The sequence below is a fragment of the Micromesistius poutassou genome (genome assembly GCF_964030765.1).
Source record: "Micromesistius poutassou genome assembly, chromosome: 10".
Lineage (NCBI taxonomy): Eukaryota > Metazoa > Chordata > Actinopteri > Gadiformes > Gadidae > Micromesistius > Micromesistius poutassou.
Window position 1 is genome coordinate 3,101,924 of NC_140280.1, and position 22,816 is coordinate 3,124,739.

General features: G+C 47.3%; 2 protein-coding genes across 2 annotated transcripts; both read left to right on the forward strand.

The window, feature by feature from the left end:
* The first annotated feature begins 691 nt into the window (after positions 1 to 691).
* grk6 (G protein-coupled receptor kinase 6) lies at positions 692 to 15,339 on the forward strand. The gene is given in 17 exon segments (XM_084474684.1): positions 692 to 997; positions 3,840 to 3,935; positions 5,583 to 5,695; positions 7,705 to 7,782; positions 8,149 to 8,258; positions 9,890 to 9,982; positions 10,064 to 10,127; positions 10,377 to 10,517; positions 11,164 to 11,354; positions 11,715 to 11,752; positions 11,855 to 11,933; positions 11,935 to 11,942; positions 12,382 to 12,590; positions 12,765 to 12,902; positions 13,226 to 13,363; positions 13,614 to 13,748; positions 14,171 to 15,339. Coding segments are annotated over 17 exon segments (1,734 nt in total). The 5' UTR covers positions 692 to 945; the 3' UTR covers positions 14,222 to 15,339.
* Positions 15,340 to 20,116: 4,777 nt separating this feature from the next.
* On the forward strand, positions 20,117 to 21,482 carry prr7 (proline rich 7 (synaptic); the record flags this gene model as incomplete). The annotated part of the gene is made up of 2 exons (XM_084474157.1): positions 20,117 to 20,390; positions 20,992 to 21,482. The coding sequence occupies 2 exons, from the start codon at positions 20,117 to 20,119 to the stop codon at positions 21,480 to 21,482; spliced, it is 765 nt and encodes a 254-aa protein (XP_084330283.1).
* Between the last annotated feature and the right edge of the window lie 1,334 nt (positions 21,483 to 22,816).

Consider the following 22,816-nt stretch of genomic DNA (forward strand, 5'->3'; position numbering starts at 1 on the left):
CAACAGTTGAACCGTCCCATTATAATGTGATTCAGTTATGTGAGGAGATATTGGTCCACTCTGTAATCTCTGCATATATATTTTTTCTTTATTGAGCACTGCAGTTAGGCTATGTCATCTCTTCAACTGCTAATGTCCGCTACTTTTGTATTTTTCCGTCTGGGATTAATAAAGAACATCTTCTCTTGTAATCTTAATATGAAGAAACACCTCCTTGTATACAGCCCACAATATTGAAGGTATGTAGATGCTTAATAATATCACATATTATAGCTTATTGAAGAAAAGTATAATATTGATGTATATAACATTACATTAATTATTGTTATTATGAATGGATAATGAATTATAATAATGTTTTATGCAATTAATATAGATCTATAATAATCATGGTTATAATATAATATTCAGTCTTATAAAATAGTTAGGCCTATATATATGTGTGTGTGTGTGTGTGTGTGTGTGTGTGTGTGTGTGTGTGTGTGTGTGTGTGTGTGTGTGTGTGTGTGTGTGTGTGTGTGTGTGTTAATATGAATTGATATAACATTCATTCGTACATTATAGTCATATATAGATGCAAAATATGGAAATAACTTTCATTATATTGTAGTTGTTGTATAATATGAATGGCTACAGTAATTAATACAGTAATAATGTAAGCCCTATTTGGTGAGATGTGGGTGTGGCCACAGCGGAAGGACAAGTTCAAAAAGCAGAAACAGAAAACTATGTTTCCCACACACACACACACACACACACACACACACACACACACCTTGAGAAGGACCAGTAGGAGGACCACACACCGCTGTCCAGAGCTCCAAGCGGACTAAACCCGGTCCCAGAACCGGGACAGCACCGGGTCGACTCAGAGCCTTTGGCCGGGGCAGGGCGGCTGTTAGCGGAGAAGGAGGTCGGGGTTCCCGCTGCTTGAGCCAACAGAACATGGAGCTTGAGAACATTGTGGCCAACACGGTGCTCCTGAAAGCACGCGAAGGTAAGGTCGAGTCGGCGGTCCCAGGTTCTCCTCCTTCTCCTCCTCCTCCTCCTCAAGCCCTCTCTCCTCCTCCTCCTCCTCAAGCCCTCCCCCCCCTCCCCCATCCCCTCCTCCTCCTCCTCCTCCTCCTCCCTCGGTAGAAGGAGAGAGGGGGTCTGGAGGTAGTGGACCCTGTGCGGGAGCCGGAGAAGGTCGGTTAAGCCAGCAGTAGTCGTGACAACAGGTGTGGTCTTGCCCGGGCCCGGCGGAGCGGAAGGACGTGGAACTGTCATGTAGTCGTGATGGCGACACAGCAGGTTTACCCTCGAGTTGCTGCTGCTTGCGAAACAGGATGTCGGGACTGCACGCGAGGCGGGTTCACGGGTTCGAGTCCCGCCGACGCCAACCGACCCGCGTGCGCCCGGCGGACTTGATAATAAAGTGGAAGATAATAACCTAGTCAATGACAGCCTTTATATTGCTGGTTTAACCTCGTATACACGGCTCGTTATACTCCGAGATGAGACTGCAGCAGAGAAAGAGCTTCCAACTAGTCCTGCTGTGACAGGATGGAGCCCACTGCTATTACTTTGCATGTTTTATGAGAGCCTTAACCCTCATATCTTGGATGAGGTTGTTAACGGATTATTTCCTCTAGTGAGTTGAGCAAATGCCCTAAATATAAAGAATTATAATAATTTTTGATATTCTCAACATGTGGTTTTAGGTCTGTTATTACTACAATATTACTTTTACTGTCAAGCGATGAATTTGAGGTCACTGGGTTTAGACAACCTCTAAAAGAGCTTCTTTAATTATATATATAATTATATAATTAATGATTACTAATTATATATATATATATATATATATATATATATATATATATAATTAGATATCTAGCCCGTCCTGGCCCGTCCTGGCTGCGTCCAGCAGCTTTAGGGCCAAAACAACCTCTGGATAAGACTTGAGATATGATAAGATAAGGGGAAGAGCAGCGTCCTCTGATGTGGAGGTAAGACGATCGTCAGAAGACCTTTAACGAACACCGCATCCTCCCTGACTACAATGCTGGAAGCACACATCAGCAGGAAGTGTGTGTGATATGTTTGCCGACCCCAGGACCTGCAGGGAATTTGCATCACAGTAAAGTCGTTGTATCTCCCCCCGAACCAGAGCTCTGGCGCGAGGAGCCGTGGCGCTGCGCCAACACACCCTTTGTCCCGAGTCCCTTCTCAAAACACACATTTGAATTTCAAATGTTAGCAGGTAGACTCAAGTTTCCCCTCCCTCTACCTGTCGGCTAAACGTCTCAAATCCACCAGCACACTCAAGCTAAACGTCTAACCACCACTAGCAGTCAAGATAAACATATCACATCCACTAGCAGTCAAGACAAACGTCTAATCGCCACTAGCAGTCAAGCTAATGATGTAACCGCTTCCTGCTGGCTATACATTGAATAGAGGATGGTTGCTATTTGCAGACAGTGTTGCTCTCTTAGCTTCAGTCAGTTGAGGTCACGACCTCCCAGCCTGAAGGAGCCTTGGTCACAGATGTTAAGCTAAATGTTCCCACTGCTGATGTTGGGTCACAAATGGATGTATGTCCCTAGCTACAGTCTGAGTGTGCGGTTACAGCTGGTTGTATGTTCCTAGCTACAGTCTGAGTGTGCGGTTACAGCTGGTTGTATGTTCCTAGCTACAGTCTGAGTGTGCGGTTACAGCTGGTTGTGTGTTCCTAGCTACAGTCTGAGTGTGCGGTTACAGATGGTTGTATGTTCCTAGCTCCGGTCTGAGCGTTGGGTTGTATGTTTCTGGCCTGAACTATGGTGTGAACTTTGGGTGGTTACCCAGAGAATGAATCCTAACAACACGCTGACAATTCTCAGATGAACGAGACCTTGTGTGTCATCCCTAGTGCATTTTAACCATGGCATTATTGATGTTTTAGCAGATAAATGAACGCTCAGTAATGATTGTTTCAGGCAGTGGGGCGTGTGAGCAGGTGCATGATGGTGCAGTGATGGAGCAGAGTAGTGGCTAGTAGTCAGTGATGTAGTTAGTGATGTCCGCCGGTGGTGGATGTGGCGGAGGTGGATGGCACGGAGACCCAGGAGGATTCTACGGGCCTGGGAAGGTCTGGCCACTCCCCGGTCAGCCCCCGAGGGAGGCCCGATGACAGCATTAGTTTCAGTTATTACAATGATAATATAAAGTCCAATTATCTCTGCCCCCTCACATGCCTCCCCGTGACACATCACTGGAGGACTTTGAATAAAAGCACGACATGGAGACAAGAAGAGGAGGCCACCGTGGGCCCGGGATCCTGCATGATACAACCTGGTCAGACCAAGGAGACCCAGAACCTCCCAGTTTACTTCATGTGTGGTGGTTGTGGTGGTGAGGGAGGAGGAGAATACAGAGAAGGAGGAGGAGACGGCGGGGAAGGAGCTGGTAGTGGTAGTGGACACGAAAAAGTGAGTGGTGGTGGAGGAGGAGGAGGAGGAGGAGGAGGAGGAGGAGGAGGAGGAGGAGGAGGAGGAGGAGGAGGAGATGTTGTTTCCATACCGCCAACAAAATATGATGTGTCAAGCTGCACTTCATCCACCTCATCACACTTTGTCCCCATGTTGTTTACTTAGCCAGGACTTTCTCATCGACAATAAAGTTTTTGAATGATCGTTGTATTTTTTTCTGACAATTATATTAGCATGTGTGTATTATTAGCTTTTTATAATGATCCTGTGTGTGTGTGTGTGTGTGTGTGTGCATGCGTGCGTGCGTGCGTGCGTGCTCATGTGCGTGTGCATGTATGTGTGCATGTATGTGTGTGTTTGCACGTGTGTGTGTGTGTGTTACAGGGGGTGGAGGTAACAGAAAGGGGAAGAGTAAGAAATGGAAGCAGATGCTCCAGTTCCCCCACATCAGCCTGTGTGAAGAACTACGGCAGAGTACCGGTACGTTTGACGTCTGACCCCGTACCCCGACCCCTGGTCCACAGGTACACACTGGCTCCATCCCAGTTCACCTTTGAAAATGTCCGGGCAACAAAAAACATTGATGACCTCTTACTGTGCCTTCACACCAAATGACCCGGTTCACGTGGATTTCACGTGATTCTACTCGCATGCAACGATGCAAAGTCGTCATTCGCTTGGGTTGATTTGTTTTAACTTTCCCGCATATTTCACTTGATGCTGAATCACTCGCGTGAGAAAAGTTTGCACCAGAAAAGTTTGCTTTCTGTGTGAACCCACCTTGGAATAGCAGGCTGGTGTAGGTTTGTCCTCTTTCACAGGGGAAGAGTACAACCACCACCCCTTGTAGCTCAGTTCCGAGGGGCAAGTCGGAAAATTAAGGGTAGAAAATAAGAAAGTGGATTGGGCAAGAGTCTCCAAAATGTCCCCTACCTCACCCTTTCTCTCCCTCTCTCTTTCTCTACCTCACCCCTCTCTCGCCCCCGATATACAGTATATACATATAGGGGTCAGGGGTCATCATGTATATAGATCTTGTATATATAGATAGATAGATAGATAGATAGATAGATAGATAGATATAGTTCCCCCCTGGGCTGGTTGCAGATCTCAACGTTTTCACACATGGAATCTTTATTCCTCTGTATCTCAACCCTCTACTGTCCTACTTTGTGTCCATGTGTGTATCACTGACACACACACACACACACACACACACACACACACACACACACACACACACACACACACACACACACCCTATGAAGAGGACTTTATGTTAAGGCCAAGAGGTACCTCATGACGCGTGGTCACGCCAGATTCTATCTCCTTGATATTTCTCGGCTGGTTTCACCGTAGCAGCTGGTAGCGTCACGTGGAGTTGGAGAACTTGATGTGAGCATCTTGTTACGAGCGATGAACGTGCTATCCCTGGGCGTGTAGGGCTAGCCATGCTAGCCCTACACGCCCAGGCCAGTGGAAGACAACAGTAGCGTTAGCATAGCTATCAGTGTAACCGTTTTGCAGAGAAGGATGTTGAGAGAGGATGTTGACAAAAGAAGGATTCATAATCTATAGGGTCTGTGTGTGCTGGTGAAAGGAAAAGCGTCACACAAACAGTGGATCTGACACAGTTGTTTGTCTCTCACGGTCTTCTCAGACTCTCTGAGTCTCTCTGTTATAACCACAAAGGAAACTGAAGAGGAAGTAGAATATCTCTCTCTCTCTCTCTCTCTCTCTCTCTCTCTCTAGCTATGATTCTGTACCTTTCTCTATAGCCATGAGTCTGTACCTTTCTCTATAGCCATGAGTCTGGACCTTTCTCTATGAGTCTGGACCTTTCTCTATGAATCTGTACCATTCTCTGTATCTGAGCCTGTATACGGTTGGGTCCTGCTAACTCTTTGTTTAGCAAAACTGGTTAGCCAGGTTGTTTTGATTTTTGGGTGAACTTTCAAGTGTGTGCATCTACAGGAAATGCTCCAAAGCTCCTTCTGATAGAGTGCCAAGAATTACACAATATGTGTAATTTTTTCTCGATATCCAGTTCCCCCGAGGTCAGAAACTACACTAAATCATCTCTCTCTCTCTCTCTCTCGCTCTCTCTCTCTCTCTCTTGCTCTCTAGAGAAGGACTACAGCAGCCTGTGTGAGCGACAGCCAATAGGAAGACTTCTCTTCAGACAGTTCTGTGAGACGAGGGACGGACTGCGTCGCTGCATCGCCTTCCTGGACGCGGTGGTGAGGACTGGTTACACTGAGCTCTGAGGCCTCTCTCTGAAGAGACGGTTTCTCTGTCTGGACCAGCGGCTGTACCAGAGAGGTGTCCAACGCCACCTCTGGAGGCCGTGTCGGGCACGCTCCGTTTGGATTGGCTAGAGAGAGGTTCTCGTCTTGAATAAGTCTCTCTTTAGAAGATTGTCAGATATGAATATGAACTATCTCGTTACTTTCAGGGATATTGATAAAAAACGATCTCTTTTCTTGTTAGTTTCAAAGATATTGATGTAGCTATCTATTTAATGTCAGATATGAATGTATGTGTATAAACTATAAGACAAATACATACCAGAGAGAGAGAAGCAGAGAAATAGAGACTGAGATAGACAACGGGACAAAGAGAGAGAGAAACAGAGAGAAAGATAGAGACTAAGATGGAGAGAAAGAGACAAATAGACAAGAGAAATAGAGAGAGAGAGAGAGAGAGAGAGAGAGAGAGAGAGAGACTTATATGGAGAGAAAGAGACAAAGAGAGAGACAGAGCGAGACAGACTGAGAAGGAGAGAGAGAGACAGAGAGATTAGAGTCGTGTATTGATCCAGGGGATGGATGGATGATGGGTGGAAGAAGCCATTATGGAAGGAGGATGAATGAATGTGTGATGAATAATAATTACATGATCGATGGCTAAATGGGTGAAAGGATGGTGGATGAATGAATGAATGACGTATAGATGCATTAACGTGGGGCAGATAAATGGGATGGCTGATGTGTGTTTCGTGTGTTGGCGTCTCCTCGGTTCTTCCTCTGATGTTTCCAACTCCATTAGTGGAGGAAGCTATTGATCACATACGGCCCAGAGACTGTAGTTCACTTGTTGTATAATGGAGGACCTCCTGTTTCACTCTTTCCCTCCACCACACGTAGGATCTGGAAGTACGGCATGTTGTTTTACTGAACTACAGGATATTATTACTCTAAATTAGCTGGAAGTACAGTCAATTCTTGCTTTAAAGGACCTGAAAGTACAGCATATTATTGTACTAAAGGACCTGAAAGTACAGCATATTATTATACCAAAGGACCTGAAAGTACAGTATATATTATTACTCTAAAGGACCCGGAAGTACAGTATATATATTACTAAATGACCTGGAAGTACAGTTTATATTATACTAAAGGACCTGGAAGTACAGTTTATATTATACTAAAGGACCTGGAAGTACAGTTTATATCATGCTAAAGGACCTGGAAGTACAGTTTATATCATACTAAAGGACCTGGAAGTACAGTTTATATCATGCTAAAGGACCTGGAAGTACAGTTTATATCATGCTAAAGGACCTGGAAGCCGGGCCGACGGACTGTGGGTTAAGGGGGACAGGCTTGGGGGGGCCCAAGGCACAGGGGGGCCCATGGGAAATATATATAGAATTTTCTTAGTTTTTTAAAGTATTTTTTGATTGTTGTTCAAATAGTTTAATAACATAACTAAATTTCATGCGGCAATATGTCACAGCCACAGTTAAATAAATTGAAGTCTGGCTCTCAGAAGAGAAAAGTGAAGAAAGACAGGGAAGGAAGACAAAATTGAGGAAGGTAGGTTCTGACTAACTTATTTTCTAAGAAAGGTGAGCACAAACACAAGATGAAACCCCAATCTTAACTACCTCCGTTATCGTTGCTAAAACTAACAGAGACAACCCAAAGCAAGAGCAGACAATAGGCTGACGAGGCCTTGGTTATTAAGGTAAAGGATAAAAGGATAAAGTGTAAGGTAGGCTAATATTGCAACAGCAGGCTACTGATTTAAAGCAACCTAATAAAATTAATACTAAGCCGTTATTAGGCTACATGATAAATAATAACCTATGGCTTATAGGCTAGTTAGCCACAGACGTCATTGCATTACAAAATGGCTCTATCATCCTAGCTGCCTGCTAGTAAAACGTAATTGTTTTAGATTTCTTGTATATAGGGCCCACACCCCTGCCTGTAAGTACAGTATATAATACGATGTTTGTCTCCAGGCAGAGTATGAGGTCGCTCCAGATGAGAAGAGGAAAGAATGCGGACAGAAACTCCTCGACATCTTCTTCAAACCAACGGTGCGCAACACACTGCTAGCATGATATAGCATGCGGTGTAGCTAACACACTAATACACAGGATACAGCAATGTACTAGCATAGGTAACACAACTGTCATGGTATGCTTTATTTAAGACGCTGTTAGCATGATATAGCATGCAACGTAGCTAACACGATGTAAGAGTGATATAGAATGTACTAGCATAGCTTAAACAGTAAGCATGATATATCATATTAAACACACTGTCAGCATTGTATAGCATGTACCAGCATAGCTAGTGCACTACTAGCTGATATGGCATGTAGCATAGCTAATATCACATTAGCATAATATAACGTGACTGTGTGTGTGTGTGTGTGTGTGTGTGCGTGTGCGTGTGTGTAGTCTAGTCATTACATGCAGGAGCTGGAAGAGGAGATGATGGGTCAGTGTGTTGACAGACTGAAGGAGGAGGAGGAGGAGGCGTCAAAGGAGTTATTCAAACACTCTACCAAGTAGGATCTCTCTCTCTCTCTCTCTCTCTCTCTCTCTCTCTGTCTGTCTGTCTGTCTGTCTGTCCCTCCCTTCAACCGGTGAGGCTGAGAAAAGTCAGCATGGGTCTGAAAGCCAGCCAATCACCATACAGGGAATAAGATCGGGAAGTGGTTTTTAAAAGAGGAACTTGTGTTGAAATGTGACGCGAGGCTCAGATTCTCTGTGGGGATGTCTCCACACGACAAGAAACTGGTCTCTACAATGCTGATTAGTACTACTCTACTCAGTGGCGGATTTAGCAAATTGGGGGCCCAAGGCGAAGATATGTATGGGGCCCACCTCATCCGATCTTTAAAAGAGAACAGAGAAAAAAAATGTACAGACTCAATGGTGGATAGGCAGGTAAAGCTAATCTACGCGGAAGTAAAGGTTGGAGATGAGAAAAAAAATCTTCCCCTTTAAACCCTGCATAAAATTCCTTACTCCAAAATGAAGATGGAAAGCAGAGAACACACAAAGTGTAGCACTACACAAACTAATAGTGACGATGGAACCCAACAGAGAATAAGGTTACAGATAACACCTGTATTTGCCAAAATGCCAGGAAAACCAGCACTGTTTATTTATTTTTTTAAGATCAAATCAATATCAATATAACAGCGAGACAAGTGTTATGGTAAACCCCATAAACATAGTCATAGTCACACGTCATATACTTGGTAAATATTGCCAAGAGGAATAATGGACTTTGTATATGTGAGGTTGCAATTGGCATTGCACTTGAGATTGAATATTTCAAACAAACCTATATATATATTTTTAAAAAAAAAAGAAAAAGAGAGAAAGATAGAGAGAGAAAAGATAGATTGTTCTCCACATCACATGCTTCTGACACAGAGTCCTACTTATTGACGTCTTCTCACAGGTCTTCACCTTGCGCCACTTCACAGCTAGCTGCTGCTGCTGTAGCGGCATGTTCAATACTTTGGATGTTGTTGTTCCTGTCTGTATCCCCAACAGTAGCCATAAAAAAGTGTGTCATCTTTGGCAGCGTTGCCAAATACTTATCGGCATTTTTTCTCTTTTTTCTTTTATTTGAGCCGCTTGGGTAACTTCATCTCCTAACCCCTTTCCTAACCCTTTATTTGTTTTCGCGTTTAGACTCGTCTTGCTTCGTCTCTGTTTGTCAACTTTATTTGCCACTACTACTATAGTAGAGTGCTGTGGAATTACAGTACAGCAAACAGCTATACTCTGATACTATAATATAACATGACTCTACTATAGTAGAGTACTGTGGTATTACACAGCTATACTGTGATACTGTAATATAGTATGAATCTACTATAATAGAGTACTGTGGTATTACAGTACAATACTGCGCTGTGTTACTGATGCAGTTCTGTGACACTATTATGTTAGTACCAAACCAAACTATGAATGGAATACCCAGATACAATTTACAGATAAAAGATAATAATAAAGATCAGTAACACAGTCCGAGTGTGGATATGGTGTGATATTAGTCCTCCTGTCTGGTTCCATTTAAACCCTGCCCATGTGACTCGTGAGATGACCCCATGCTGTAATTCAGCCAGTCATTCATTAATGAAGTGTCTGTGCTGTGAAACTGAAGCAGATGTTTCCCCAGGCTGGTCCACGAGTACCTCAGCATGGCGCCCTTCTCAGACTTCTTGGACAGCATGCACTACAACCGCTTCCTCCAGTGGAAGTGGTTAGAGAAGTAGGCCCCTTAACCCTGACCCTTATATTACTCCAGGGTGAGTGCTGGACCATGTCTCACCAATGTGTCTCAACCCTGCAGACAGCCGGTCACCAAGAGCACCTTTCGTCAGTACAGAGTCCTGGGAAAAGGAGGCTTTGGGGAGGTGAGACATCAACTGTTCTATATAGTTCTATACTGATCCTCAACCAGGGTCTCAGCTTCTAGTTCTATACTGTTCCTCAACCACCAGCTTCTAGATCTATATTGTCCCTCAACCAGGGTCTCAGCTTCTAGTTCTATACTGTTCCCTAACCAGGCTCTCAGCTCCTAGTTCTATAACTGCTAGTAACTGCTATCGGCTGAAATGAATGAATGAGTGAATGACCCCCCCACCTCGTCTCCTGTCCCCCAGGTGTGTGCGTGCCAGGTGCGCGCCACCGGGAAGATGTACGCGTGTAAGAAGCTGGAGAAGAAGAGGATCAAGAAGAGGAAGGGCGAGTCCATGGCCCTGAACGAGAAGATCATCCTGGAGAAGGTCAACAGCAGGTTTGTGGTGAGTCTCCCGCACCGCCCCGACACAAACACTCTTTAACCCCGCGCACCTTACAACATAAAGTTCAACATATGTTAAATAATGACATAACGGAGGGATGTTTGCACTGCTCAGGAAAATGTCCAAAAGTATATTCCTATACATTTTAAAGTCAGCTTATGAACTCAGTCTTGGAAAACATTGTTGGGCTTCATAAAAAGTAAAGTAGACACCACCCATACAATCAGCCTGGAGGAACAGAGGGAGGTCCAGAGACTAAAATTGAAGCAGTGGATTTCACAGCTTACATTATTTTCTGATGTTACTGCACACCTTGATCACCCTTAATAACATCATTAGTGCATGATGCACACCTTGATCACCCTTAATAACATCATTAGTGCATGATGCACACCTTGATCACCCTTAATAACATCATTAGTGCATGATGCACACCTTGATCACCCTTAATAACATCATTAGTGCATGATGCACACCTTGATCACCCTTAATAACATCATTAGTGCATGATGCACACTTTGATCACCCTTAATAACATCATTAGTGCATGATGCACACCTTCATCAACCTTAATAACATCATTAGTGCATGATGCACACCTTCATCAACCTTAATAACATCATTAGTGCTGGTCTGTGGTCCCCAGGTGAGTTTGGCGTACGCCTACGAGACGAAGGAGGCACTGTGCCTGGTGCTGACGCTGATGAACGGGGGAGACCTGAAGTTCCACATCTACCACATGGGGGAGAGCGCCCTGGAGGAGGAGAGGGCCGTGTTCTACACCGCCGAGATCTGCTGCGGCCTGGAGCACCTGCACCACGAGAGGATCGCCTACAGGTGGCCAGCGCCGCAAACACCTCAGCCTGTAGTGCACGTACAGCTCAGACTTTAGTGCACGTGCACCTCAGCCTTTAGTGCACGTGCACCTTAGCCTTTAGTGCACGTGCACCTCAGCCTTTAGTGCACGTACACTGCATTAGTGCACGCTACACTGCATTAGTGCACGCTACACTGCATTAGTGCACACTACACTGCATTAGTGCACATACACTGCATTAGTGCACGCTACACTGCATTAGTGCACGTACATTGCATTAGTGCACACTACACTGCATTAGTGCACGCTACACTGCATTAGTGCACGTACACTGCATTAGTTATTAATTACTAATCCAAATGTAATGTCTCTGATTTTAGGGACTTGAAGCCAGAGAACATTCTGCTGGACGACCATGGTGAGTAGCAGCTGGTAACTGAGGCACTGGCAGTAGGATGGGTATTTTAAAGGAGGTCAATGAACGGTCGTTTACAGTGTGGGCTCCTCTGTGTGTGTGCAGGTCACATCCGGATCTCAGACCTGGGCCTGGCCGTCCACGTGCCTGAAGGAGAGAGCATCAAGGGCCGGGTCGGCACCGTGATACATGGGTACCCGACTGTCTATCTGTCTGTGTGTCTGTCTGTCTGCCTGCCTGTCTGCATGTCTGTCTGTGTTTCTGCCTGCCTGTCTGTCTGTCTAAAAGGTCCTTAAACGTCACAGCGAGCTGAGCTGATGCGTACCGCGACTCACAAACATTATCCTCCATGTCTATAATACTGTCTATAATACAACTAGTATAATCACCATGCACGGCCCCCCATTGTGTCACACTCAGAACCTGGAGGGGGACACCTCATGCCTCACACACACACACACACACACACACACACACACACACACACACACACACACACACACACACACACACACACTCTGAGGGTGCTGTGGGCCCCTTGAGGGGTGCAATAAGGCCTCCCTCTACAGGGGGGGGGGGGGGGTTGATGCTGATGTGTGACTGAGTCTTTGCCCCCTCCCCCCCCCCCCCAGCCCCTGAGGTGGTAAAAAACGAGCGCTACTCCTTCGGCCCGGACTGGTGGGCCCTGGGAGTCCTGGTGTACGAGATGATCCAGGGCTCCTCCCCCTTCCAGCAGAGGAAGAAGAGGATGAAGAGGGAGGAGGTGGAGAAGCTGGTGACGGAGCAGAGCGAGGAGTACTCCTCCAAGTTCTCCGACATGGCCACGTCGCTCTGCCAGATGGTACGGTGGTCTCTCTCTCTCTCTCTCTCTCTCTCTCTCTCTCTCTCTCTCTCTCTCTCTCTCTCTCTCTCTCTCTCTCTCTCTCTCTCTCTCTCTCTCTCTCTCTCTCTCTCTCTCTCTCTCTCTCTCTCTCTCTCTCTCGTTGATCGCCCCTCTCTCTCTCTCTCCCTCTAGCTGCTGGTCAAGGAGCCGTCTGAGAGGCTGGGCTGCCAGCAGGGCGGGGCCTTGGAGGTCAAGGCCCATCCCATCTTCAGCTCCATCAACTTCAAGCGTCTGGAGGCGGGGATGCTGCCCGCGCCCTTCATCCCTGACGTGAGGAAACCCCTGTCTCCATGGTTACCGAGCCAGTGCCAGTCTTGCCCCTAATATGCATTAATGCATATAGTGTATTAAGTGTGTTAATTAATATAGTGTTTGTGTGTGTTTGGGTATGTGTGCGTGTGTGTGCTTGCGTGCCTGTGTGGTTGGTGTGTGTGTGTGTGTGTGTGTGTGTGCGCGTGTGTGTGTGCGTGTGTGTGTGCCTGCATGCGTGTGCCTGCGTGTGTGTGTGTGTGTGTGCGTGTGTGTGTGTGTGTGTGTGTGTGCGTGTGTGTGTGCCTGCATGCATGCGTGCGTGCATGTGTGTGTGTTTGTAGCCCCAGGCCATCTACTGTAAGGACGTCCTGGACATCGAGCAGTTCTCCACGGTGAAGGGGGTGGAGCTACAGGCCGAAGACGAGAGCTTCCACAGCCAGGTGTGCAGCGGCTGTGTGTCCATCCCCTGGCAGAACGAGGTCCGTCTCTCTCTCTCTCTCAGCGCTCAGATTGATGTGTAGGGTGTTTAGGGGGTGTGTTGATGCTTAGTGTTTAAGGTGCCTCGACGGATGTATAGGGTGTTTAGAGGGATGTTCAGGGTGCTTAAAAGGGTGTTTAGGGTGTTAAGAGGGATGTTTAGGGTGCTTTGATTGATGTTCAAGGTGCTCAGAGTGATGTTCAAGGTGATCAGAGTGATGTCTAAGGTGCTAAGTCGTATCCCCTCCACAGATGGTGGAGTCGGAGTGTTTCGGGGAGCTCAGCGTTCTGCACGCCGAGGGTCCGGTTCCCCCGGATCTGGACTGGAGGGGCCAGCCGCCCCCACCTCCCAAGAAGGGCCTGATGCACCGACTGTTCGGAAGACAGGTGGGCCCCCCCACTGTAGCTCCCCTCCCACACCAGCCAACTCTATAGACCTATAGTACACCAACACTACATCTATAGTACACCAACACTACACCTACAGTAGACCAACACTAACCACCATACAGACTAACCCTCCACACCCCCTAGACGCTACACCCTTAGCTTCACCTAGAACACGAGGTCCCTGCAGTAGTTTGAAGTGTCCTGAGTCGCTGAAGCGTTTGGGGTCTAGCTCCTCAGATGGGTCAAACCATCCTGAAGTCTTCTACGGTCACCAACCCTATGCCATGTTGAGTACCATATTGTTATAGTTTACATTGTGTAGCTGCATTCCCAGTGTACTGTGCAGCATCTTTGTATTCTGTATTCAATTCCCAATCGTGTGTACTCAGAGAAATCCTTCCCTCTGTCTCCCTCTGCAGGAGTGCTGTGGTAACTGCAGCGACAGCGACGAAGAGCCGACCAGACTGTAACAGACACGGGACAACCCAGAGTTTGACGTAGATGGAGCGAGGGAAGGGACAGATGGACGGAGACAGACGGAGAGAGAAGAGAGGCAGAACAGACTCCTGTCTACCCAACTCAGGATCTGGACTTGTTTACAACTTTTGTACATTTTTAGGTGAACATGTCTCAGGATGTACATTTTTTAGGCATAATTAAGTTTGTTTATTTAAAATGTGAGAACGAGGCTGGCACTGTGTCTGTGTGTTTGAACCGAGGACACACACACACACACACACACAGACACACACACCTCAGTGAGGTTAACTAAGTGCCTTGCTCGGCCGCTTCAGGGCAGAGGACTCCTTGCTCCTCTAATATTACCCAGCATGCCCTGTGGTAGGGATAGGGGTAAAACAAAGTCATGCTTATGAAGCCATGGGACCAATCACGGCTGCTTAGAGGAAGCGGACCAATCAGGACACAGGTCTTTACGGAGCTCCTTTTACGTCTGAAAAAGTTTTCCAAGGACATGAACACAGACGGGCTGGAGCTGTCTGTCTGCGCACCAAAAGACCATATGAACACATACGCCTTGGGACTGTCTGTCTCCCCAAAAGGCGACATGAACACAGTGACCGTCTGGAGGTGTCTGTCTGTCTGTCTGCTCTGCATCCCTCTGAGGCCGTTCTCCACCTGGGAACCACGGCTCCGTTCCAATAGTAAAAAAAAAACAACGTCCTGTTTCCTGTCCTAACCACTTTTCCTTGAGCTTGAAGGAAAACGTCAAGAGGTCAAGGAAAGATGTGGAGTAGAAGTCATGATGCGACAGTGAATGTTCAGACGAGGTGAAACTACAACGCTCGAACTACGGACTACTGACAGCACGTCTGAGAGGTTTCATGCAGGGACGACCCGGTGAAAGATATACAAACATTTCCATAGTCTCCTAGACACGAGAGTGAATCAAAGCGGCAGACGAGCAGTTTGTTGCATCCCTCGTGTTACCTCTGACCTCCAGTGGGTCAGAGAGTAGATTCCTAATGTGTCTCGTTTGTTCTCTGCTCCTCGTGTTAATGTTTGAGGCTTGTGAAGGAGAATCGAGGAGGTGGGAGCAGAAAGCAAGATTCAATAAATCATAACAGTGGTGGCCTCCACCTCATTTCTCCACCTTCACACTGTTCACACATGGGACTGACCGCTGGATTTCATTATCATTTGTTATTTAACCAATCAGGGAAGAGGGGCCCTTTAAGCATTTAGACGTAAAGAGCTCAGTGGAGTACTAAACAGCGCCTCCTAGTGGAACGCTTTAAACATTTAGACGTAAAGAACTCAGAGGAGTACTGAACAACAACGCTTGCGTAGCATCGTACAAAGCTGGAGAATAATGAGAATCACAAAATTCAGGAATGGCTTGGATGAGGTCATGTAATCACTCTCTCACAAACACAGACACAGAAAACAGAGACTAGGTACCTTCACCTACACCACATGAAATATCTCGTTTGACCAGGTGCAGCAGTGTTGTGTGAGTTTCTTCTAAGTGTTCCTTTTGACATCGGTAAGTAAACCCCTCAAACTCACTGTGAGTTAGAGGGGTGACGCTCGTGTGCATTGTTGGGATCCAGTCTTTAACACAACCTCCGGTCAGAGGTCATCACACCTGCAGTATTTAATTTCCTGTCTGACCTGCGGGCTTGCAGGTTGATGCTGTCATCATATATATATATATATATATATATATATATATAGGACAGCATCACATGCTGCGTTACCATAACAACCCTTTAACAATGCGGCGAGGATATCAGCAGATGTATGACATACATCTGTGCTCAGAGACAGAGAGAGCAAGACAGACGAAGAGAAAGACAGAGACAGACGCAGAGAAAGTAAGAGAGACGGATAGAGAGCAAGATAGAGAGAGACAGAGTGTTGTTTGTTAATTATGTTGTATCTTATTTTAGTTTTGTGCTTTGCCAATGTCAATTTACCTTTTAAATGCCAATAAAGAAACTTTCATCTAGAGAGAAAGAGAGACAGTGAGGTGCGTTGATCTATTAATCCAGAATATGCAAATGTATTTAGCTTTTGCAATGTACATTGATCATAAAAGAAGAGAAAGAGGGATAGAGAGGGAGGGATAGAGCAGGAAAGAGAGAGAGAGACAGAGAGAGAGGGACAGAGCAGGAAAGAGAGAGAGGTAGAGAGAGACAGTCAAGAGACGGATAGACAGAGAATGGTGAGACAGACAGAGAGAAAGACAGACAGAGGGAGGGAGAGACCGACAGACATTCAAAAGAGGACGGAAGGAGAGCTGAAGAGAAGTGAAGGAATAAGAGGGAGAAGGAGAAGTCACTGTGTCCTTGAAGTGAAAACATTAATACAATGAACTCCTGTGTGTGTGTGTGTGTGTGTGTGTGTGTGTGTGTGTGTGTGTGTGTGTGTGTGTGTGTGTGTGTGTGTGTGTGTGTGTGTGTGTGTGTGTGTGTGTGTGAAAAGTATTATGTCACAGATTAGTCATGTGACATATCTCTCTCTCCCGCCCAAGAGCAGTGCTGACCTCAAACAAACTTTCGGTCTTTCTTACAGTCATACACACTCTTACACTCTTACACTCACTCACTCACTCACTCACACACTCACACACTCACACACACACACACACACACACACACACACACACACTTGGGATCCCTGACATCTGCTCTCACAATGAAGCCGTTATTCCACGTTTCCTGAGTCACAAATATTACTTCCTGTGTCATCACCAGCACTTCCTGTAACAGTGACTCATACATCACACTTTAGCCCCTCAGCTCCAGGATTACAAGTCTTCTCTGTTCCTCAAGTTACAAGTCACCTCCTTTATCTAACGTGATCTGATCTCCTTTCCTGTCACCTCCTTTACTGTCTCAGGGAGGAGTTCTCTGAAGGAGGGAGGGAGGGAGGAAGGAGGTGGGATGTAAGGCAGCTTCACTTGATGCTCAGGGGAATGATTTGTAGAAACATCTACACTAGTTGGGCATGAAGAAACATACAAACTGTACACTAAACCTACGTTTAGCGTGCATGCGTGCGTGCGTGCGTGCGTGCGTGCGTGCGTGCGTGCGTGCGTGCGTGCGTGTGTGTGTGACAGACACAAAATGAAACAATGTTTCAGACGACGCTGTGTCTGTGAAATACGGAGCAGGACTCTGTGTGTCCTGCTGTCAGCATCGTACATCAGCCCAGTCTGGGCCCAGACCCAGACCTCTGGCAGACAGACAGGGAGACGGCAGGGCTGTCTGTTCAGGGTCATCATTCACACAGACAGAGAATGCAGAGAGAGAGCGTGAGAGAGACAGACAGAGACACAGAGAGAGACACAGAGAGAGACAGACAGACAGACAGACATACAGCCAGAGAGAAACAGAGACAGAGAGAGGGTCAGACCTCTTAAAACCAGCCCATCCACTGTTTTCAGAACAGTTGTCATAGTGACACAACCCAGCTACAGCCCCATGTTCAACCCTGTGTGGTACTTGAGATAGCTCTGTGGGAAGGCTATAGGGGGGAGGGTGTAGGTAGCAAGGTAGGAAGGGGGTTAAATGTGGCTAGGTGCCTATAGGATAGGTGGCTATAGGGTGAATAGGTCGGAGGTGAACGGGAAGGTAGGAGGGGGGTAGGACAACAAAGAAATGAAGGGCAGCGTCACTGACACCCTATCCTCTATGACGTCAGCAGCGACCCATCCTTGGGAAACCCCGCTCTGCGTTTGATTAGTATTCCGTCCGGCCCCGCGACGCCAGGGAGCGATGGGAGGGGACGGGTTGCTAGGTTACCATGGAGGAGGGGGGAGTGGCCAGGTTGCCAAGGTGAACCCAACATTCTCCAAACGGTGTTCACAGCACGACGCGCGGCTCGTGACCAGAACAGAGAAAGAAAGAAAGAGCGGCGCCGTATCGTGACAGAGCGCGCGCCTGGCTGGATAGGAACAACATATAGATGAACATAGAGCCACCTGCTGCTGAATATGAACAATACGCATATGTAGAATAATACAGGCCAACATACTGCTGGATATGAACAAGAGACATAAAGAATAGACCGGAGACAACAGCATCAAGCGCTCATCTGGGATTCTGGTCTGCAGGTACGTTTCCTTCGTGATGTGAGACCGCAAAGACGTGGTTTTCCGTGGGGTTTGATCAGACGTCCGAGTTAAGAGATGGATGGGTTCCTAGGGTCTCCATCGCCACAGGGGCAACACGCGTCTCAGCAGCGCGTTCCGCCTGCCCTCCACGAGCTGAGACGCGTTCCGCCTCCCCTCCACGAGCTGAGACGCGTTCTGCTTCCCCTCCACGAGCCGAGACGCGTTCTGCCTCCACGAGCTGAGACGCGTTCTGCCTCCCCTCCACGATCAGAGACGCGCATTGCACATCCGCTCCAAACACTGGTATCCACTTTACTGTAGCCTATCCCACATCTGTCTCTCTACGTTCACTCAACCTCACTTTGAAAGTGCATTGAGGAGAAAGAGTTGTTCACGGCATTCAAATGTAGCCTGTCTAAAGCTGGACGCGGTTGTAGTTGGACCACAACAGAACGATTATTTTAACCCGATGTCAAATGTCCAATAGTAGTCCATCGTGTCTTGGTTCGAGTAGAAATGTTATGTTTGGATTTGTTTTCTGTTCTGCTTGGAGACCGTCATTAGTGCGTAATGTTATGTGGACATGTCCACATAACATTACGCACTAATAACCATTATGTGTTATGTGGACATGTCCACATAACACATAACATAACACATAACACATAACATAATGTGGACATGTCCACATAACATGATGTGAAGACATTTCCCTTCTCCTCTCGACTACGTGCGTTATTATGAACCCTTAAGATTTCACGTTTCATATCCGTCTGGCATTTCTCCCACGCGGCTCTTTGGGGATTCATATGGGCTAATATCTAGTAGTAATGTAATATGCGCCACACTAATAATGTATGCGTAATTGCTAGACGAGGCAGCAGGGGGCGATATGTTCCCTTCGGGGCGGCCGAGGTGCTGGGGACTATGAGTCTGTCCAGCATTGCGTCAATATATATTTAGTATTACTTCTAAATCTGAAGCAGCTTTACATATCTTAGCCCAAAGTCCCCTTGATGTTTTCTGGAAGCAGGTTCCCTTCGTCTTCAACACTGTCCATCTATTCCCTCCTATCCTTCCTCCCTCCCCCGCCACTAGAGGGCGCCACTCTCAGTTTAACCTCCTGACCTCCACCCTGCTCTTGGGAGACAGAATACTGAAGCCCTCCCTCCAACTTATAACAGCTGCTGTTGAGGGTCACCTCTCCTCAAACAGCTTCAGTCATCACTAAACAAATGTTTTATGTTTTTTAACAGAATAGGAAAAATGGCATCAGCTGGATTTATCTTCTGGTTGTGACCAAGCTCTTTCTAGCAGGCGTTGCAGAATGAATTTACACCATTTCAGTGGATTGTTGGATCGCTGCCTTCACTGGCCATAACCCCTTCATCGTCTGATTCTTTACACCTTCATTGTCTTATCCTTAATCCCTTCATCATCTGATCATTGACCATATCATCATCGGATCATTAACTGTCATCGTCTGATCATAAACCCAATCATCGTGTGATCATTAACCCTGTCATCATCTGATCATTAACCCCTTCATTGTCTGATCATCAACCCTGTCATCATCAGATTACTAACCCCGTCATCAGCAGATCATCAACCCTGTCATCAACCCTGTCATCATCTGATCATTAACCCTATCATCATCAGATCGTTAACCCTGTCTTCATCTGAAAATTAAACCTGTCACCCTGTGATCATGTACCACAGGGTGAAGCCACTGTACACCCCTCCCTCCTGAACGCCTCCTTCCTGCGGCGCGGGCGGAGTGGTCGTCATGGGGATGTCGCGGGGCACCTCCACCTTCCTGGCGTGCTTCACAGGGTTCTGGCTGCTCTGGGCGCTGGTGGCGGTGCTGTGCTGTCTCTGTGGCGCCCTGCGGCGCCGGCTCAAGAGCAGCCAGGAGCAGCGGCTGAGGGAGCAGTGTCTCAGGACCATGGAGATGGAGCCCACGGACTGTCCTCCGCCGCTCCCCGCCTTCTGTCCCCCCCTGTGCCTCTCCTCACCCGGCCACATGACACTACCGGAGGCCCACTGGGTCACCTTGCCAGGTACTGGTTGGTCATCCTTCACACGATCACTGTAAGCTGACCACTGATACCTGACTATTGCTTCTGCTACCTGACCACTGCACCTGATCACTGCTACTGGATCACTGCTACCTGACCACTGCTACCTGACCACTGCTACTGGATCACTGCTACCTGACTACTGCTACTGTACCACTGCTACAGCTACCTGACCACTGCTACAGCTACCTGACCACTGCTACCTGACCACTACACCTGAACACTGATACCTGACCACTGCTACAGCTACCTGACCACTGCTACCTGACCACTACACCTGAACACTGATACCTGACCACTGCTACAGCTACCTGACCACTGCACCTGACCACTGCTACCTGACCACTAAACCTGAACACTGATACCTGACCACTGCTACAGCTACCTGACCACTGCTACCTGAGAGCAGTATCGCTTCTCTTGACCTACAACTCTCTTTTTTGCAGAGTTTGCCTACTTTATTTTCACGTTCCATATTAAAATTGACCAGAATGCTTATTAAGTGTATATGCGAGGGATGATATTTTCCAAATACAGATTGGGATGCATTGAGAATGACTGGATGCTGAATCTTTCTCAACAGATGCGGACCGGAACCCCCCCTGCTATGAAGAGGCTGTGTTGATGGATGACCCCCCCCCGTCCTACAACGAGGTATTGGCGGACCCCCTACAAAGCAGGGCCGTCTTCCTGAAGCCCCCCCAGCAACGAGCCCCACCCCTTTCCCCGTGGGAGCTCCAGGGGCGGGACCCCGAGCAGGCTCTGCAGTCGGGCTCCAGCAAGCCTCCGGCACCGAGTGCTGAGCATGGCTACTGCTCTATGATCCAGCTGCCCTCAGCCCAGCACTGGGACGGTCTGGGCCAGCTCCTGTCCAACATGGACTTGAGCCACAACACAGACCACAGAGGCCTGCTGCCAGAGACCAGGACTCAGTCGGAGTTCTTGGGCTTCAGCAGGGTGATGGGGATCCCAGGCTTCCAGGGGCTCCATGAGGTCCAGGAGGGGAATGGACTGGTGCCTGGCTGTGGCCTCCCCAGGGGGTACCCCTTGCTGGGCAAGAGTACAGCTGTTTGAGGGGCTCCCTCATCACGGAAATAACAGGCTGTGGCCTCCCCAGGGGGTACCTTATCCAATGCTGGGCAGGAGTATAGCTTCACAGATCTAATGTCCACCGTCTCCTTGGAGCACTTAGTTCCAACCTGACCAGGCTCTTGTCATTAGGTTCTGGTCCCCCAGGGGGTCTGACTGGTTCCTCTAGAGCAGAGTATGTTTGATTCAGCCCCCTGAGGGGATGCCTGTATCTGGTCGTCAGACCACATCTTCATCTGTATACTTTCTCAACTGACGATGATGTGGCAATAGGTCACAGTGCTATCCTGATTTGCTTGTAGTGATCAGCATCAGCAGCCTTCACCAGACTTTTAGGCTTTTTTTGCCAGAGAAGGACTTCTACAGAAAGTGGAACTCACTGACAAACTGCCTTGGACCTGCCTTCCACCACCCAGGTAAGGGTGACAACGGAGGTTTTTATTTTCTTACGAACCCATTTAACAATTCAATAAAAAAACTATGTGTAAACTAAGTGGTCCATTTAACTAATTTAAATGGGACTGCAGCTTGTCTACGTCTGGCGTCAGCACCAGCCTCCTGCAGCAGAGCCATGTGGGATCTCAAGCTGGTCCTCAGAGTGCTTATGTTCTGGACACACTGGTGAAGAGAGGAGCTGTCAGCCATCACCGTCTGGGAGTGGGTTGGCCCAGATGGTCGGACAGACCTGACAGGCCAGGCCGGTCCACAGTGAAGGTTTTCTCTGAAGATTGCGGAGCTGCTGTGACTTTTGTAGTTTTAAAAGGCATTAAAAGTGGAACCATGTTACTAGACGAGGATTTAATGCAGAGGTAAATAACGACCTGAATAAGTGACTGAGGAACATTTATGATTTATGTGGTACACACCAACGAAAATTAATCATTCAGTTATTAATTTAAAGCTGCAATCTCAAAGATTTATGTTTCGTTCGCTTTGGTGAAACCTTTGGCGATGAGCGGTCAGTTTTCCCAGAGACAATAGTATCGTGACCGACACTAGCTCTCTAACTCACGTAACAGACAAACTACGGTTTTAAAGCTCCAACTCACGTAACAAACAGACAAACAAGGGTTTTAAAGCTCTTACTCACCTAACAAACATACGTGTTTAAAGGTGCCATGACATGCCACCAGGTGTGGTGTGATTAGCCGTTACAAGCCGTTTTGGAAATCAGCTTCTTAAGACATCACAGGTGTGAGTGTCCACCTAGATGTGTGATGGATAGATGAGCAACATCTGCTACAGTCCACTGGGTAGGCTGATATATCCAGCACACTACACACTACACAGCACATCTAGGTGGACACGCCCATTTTCTG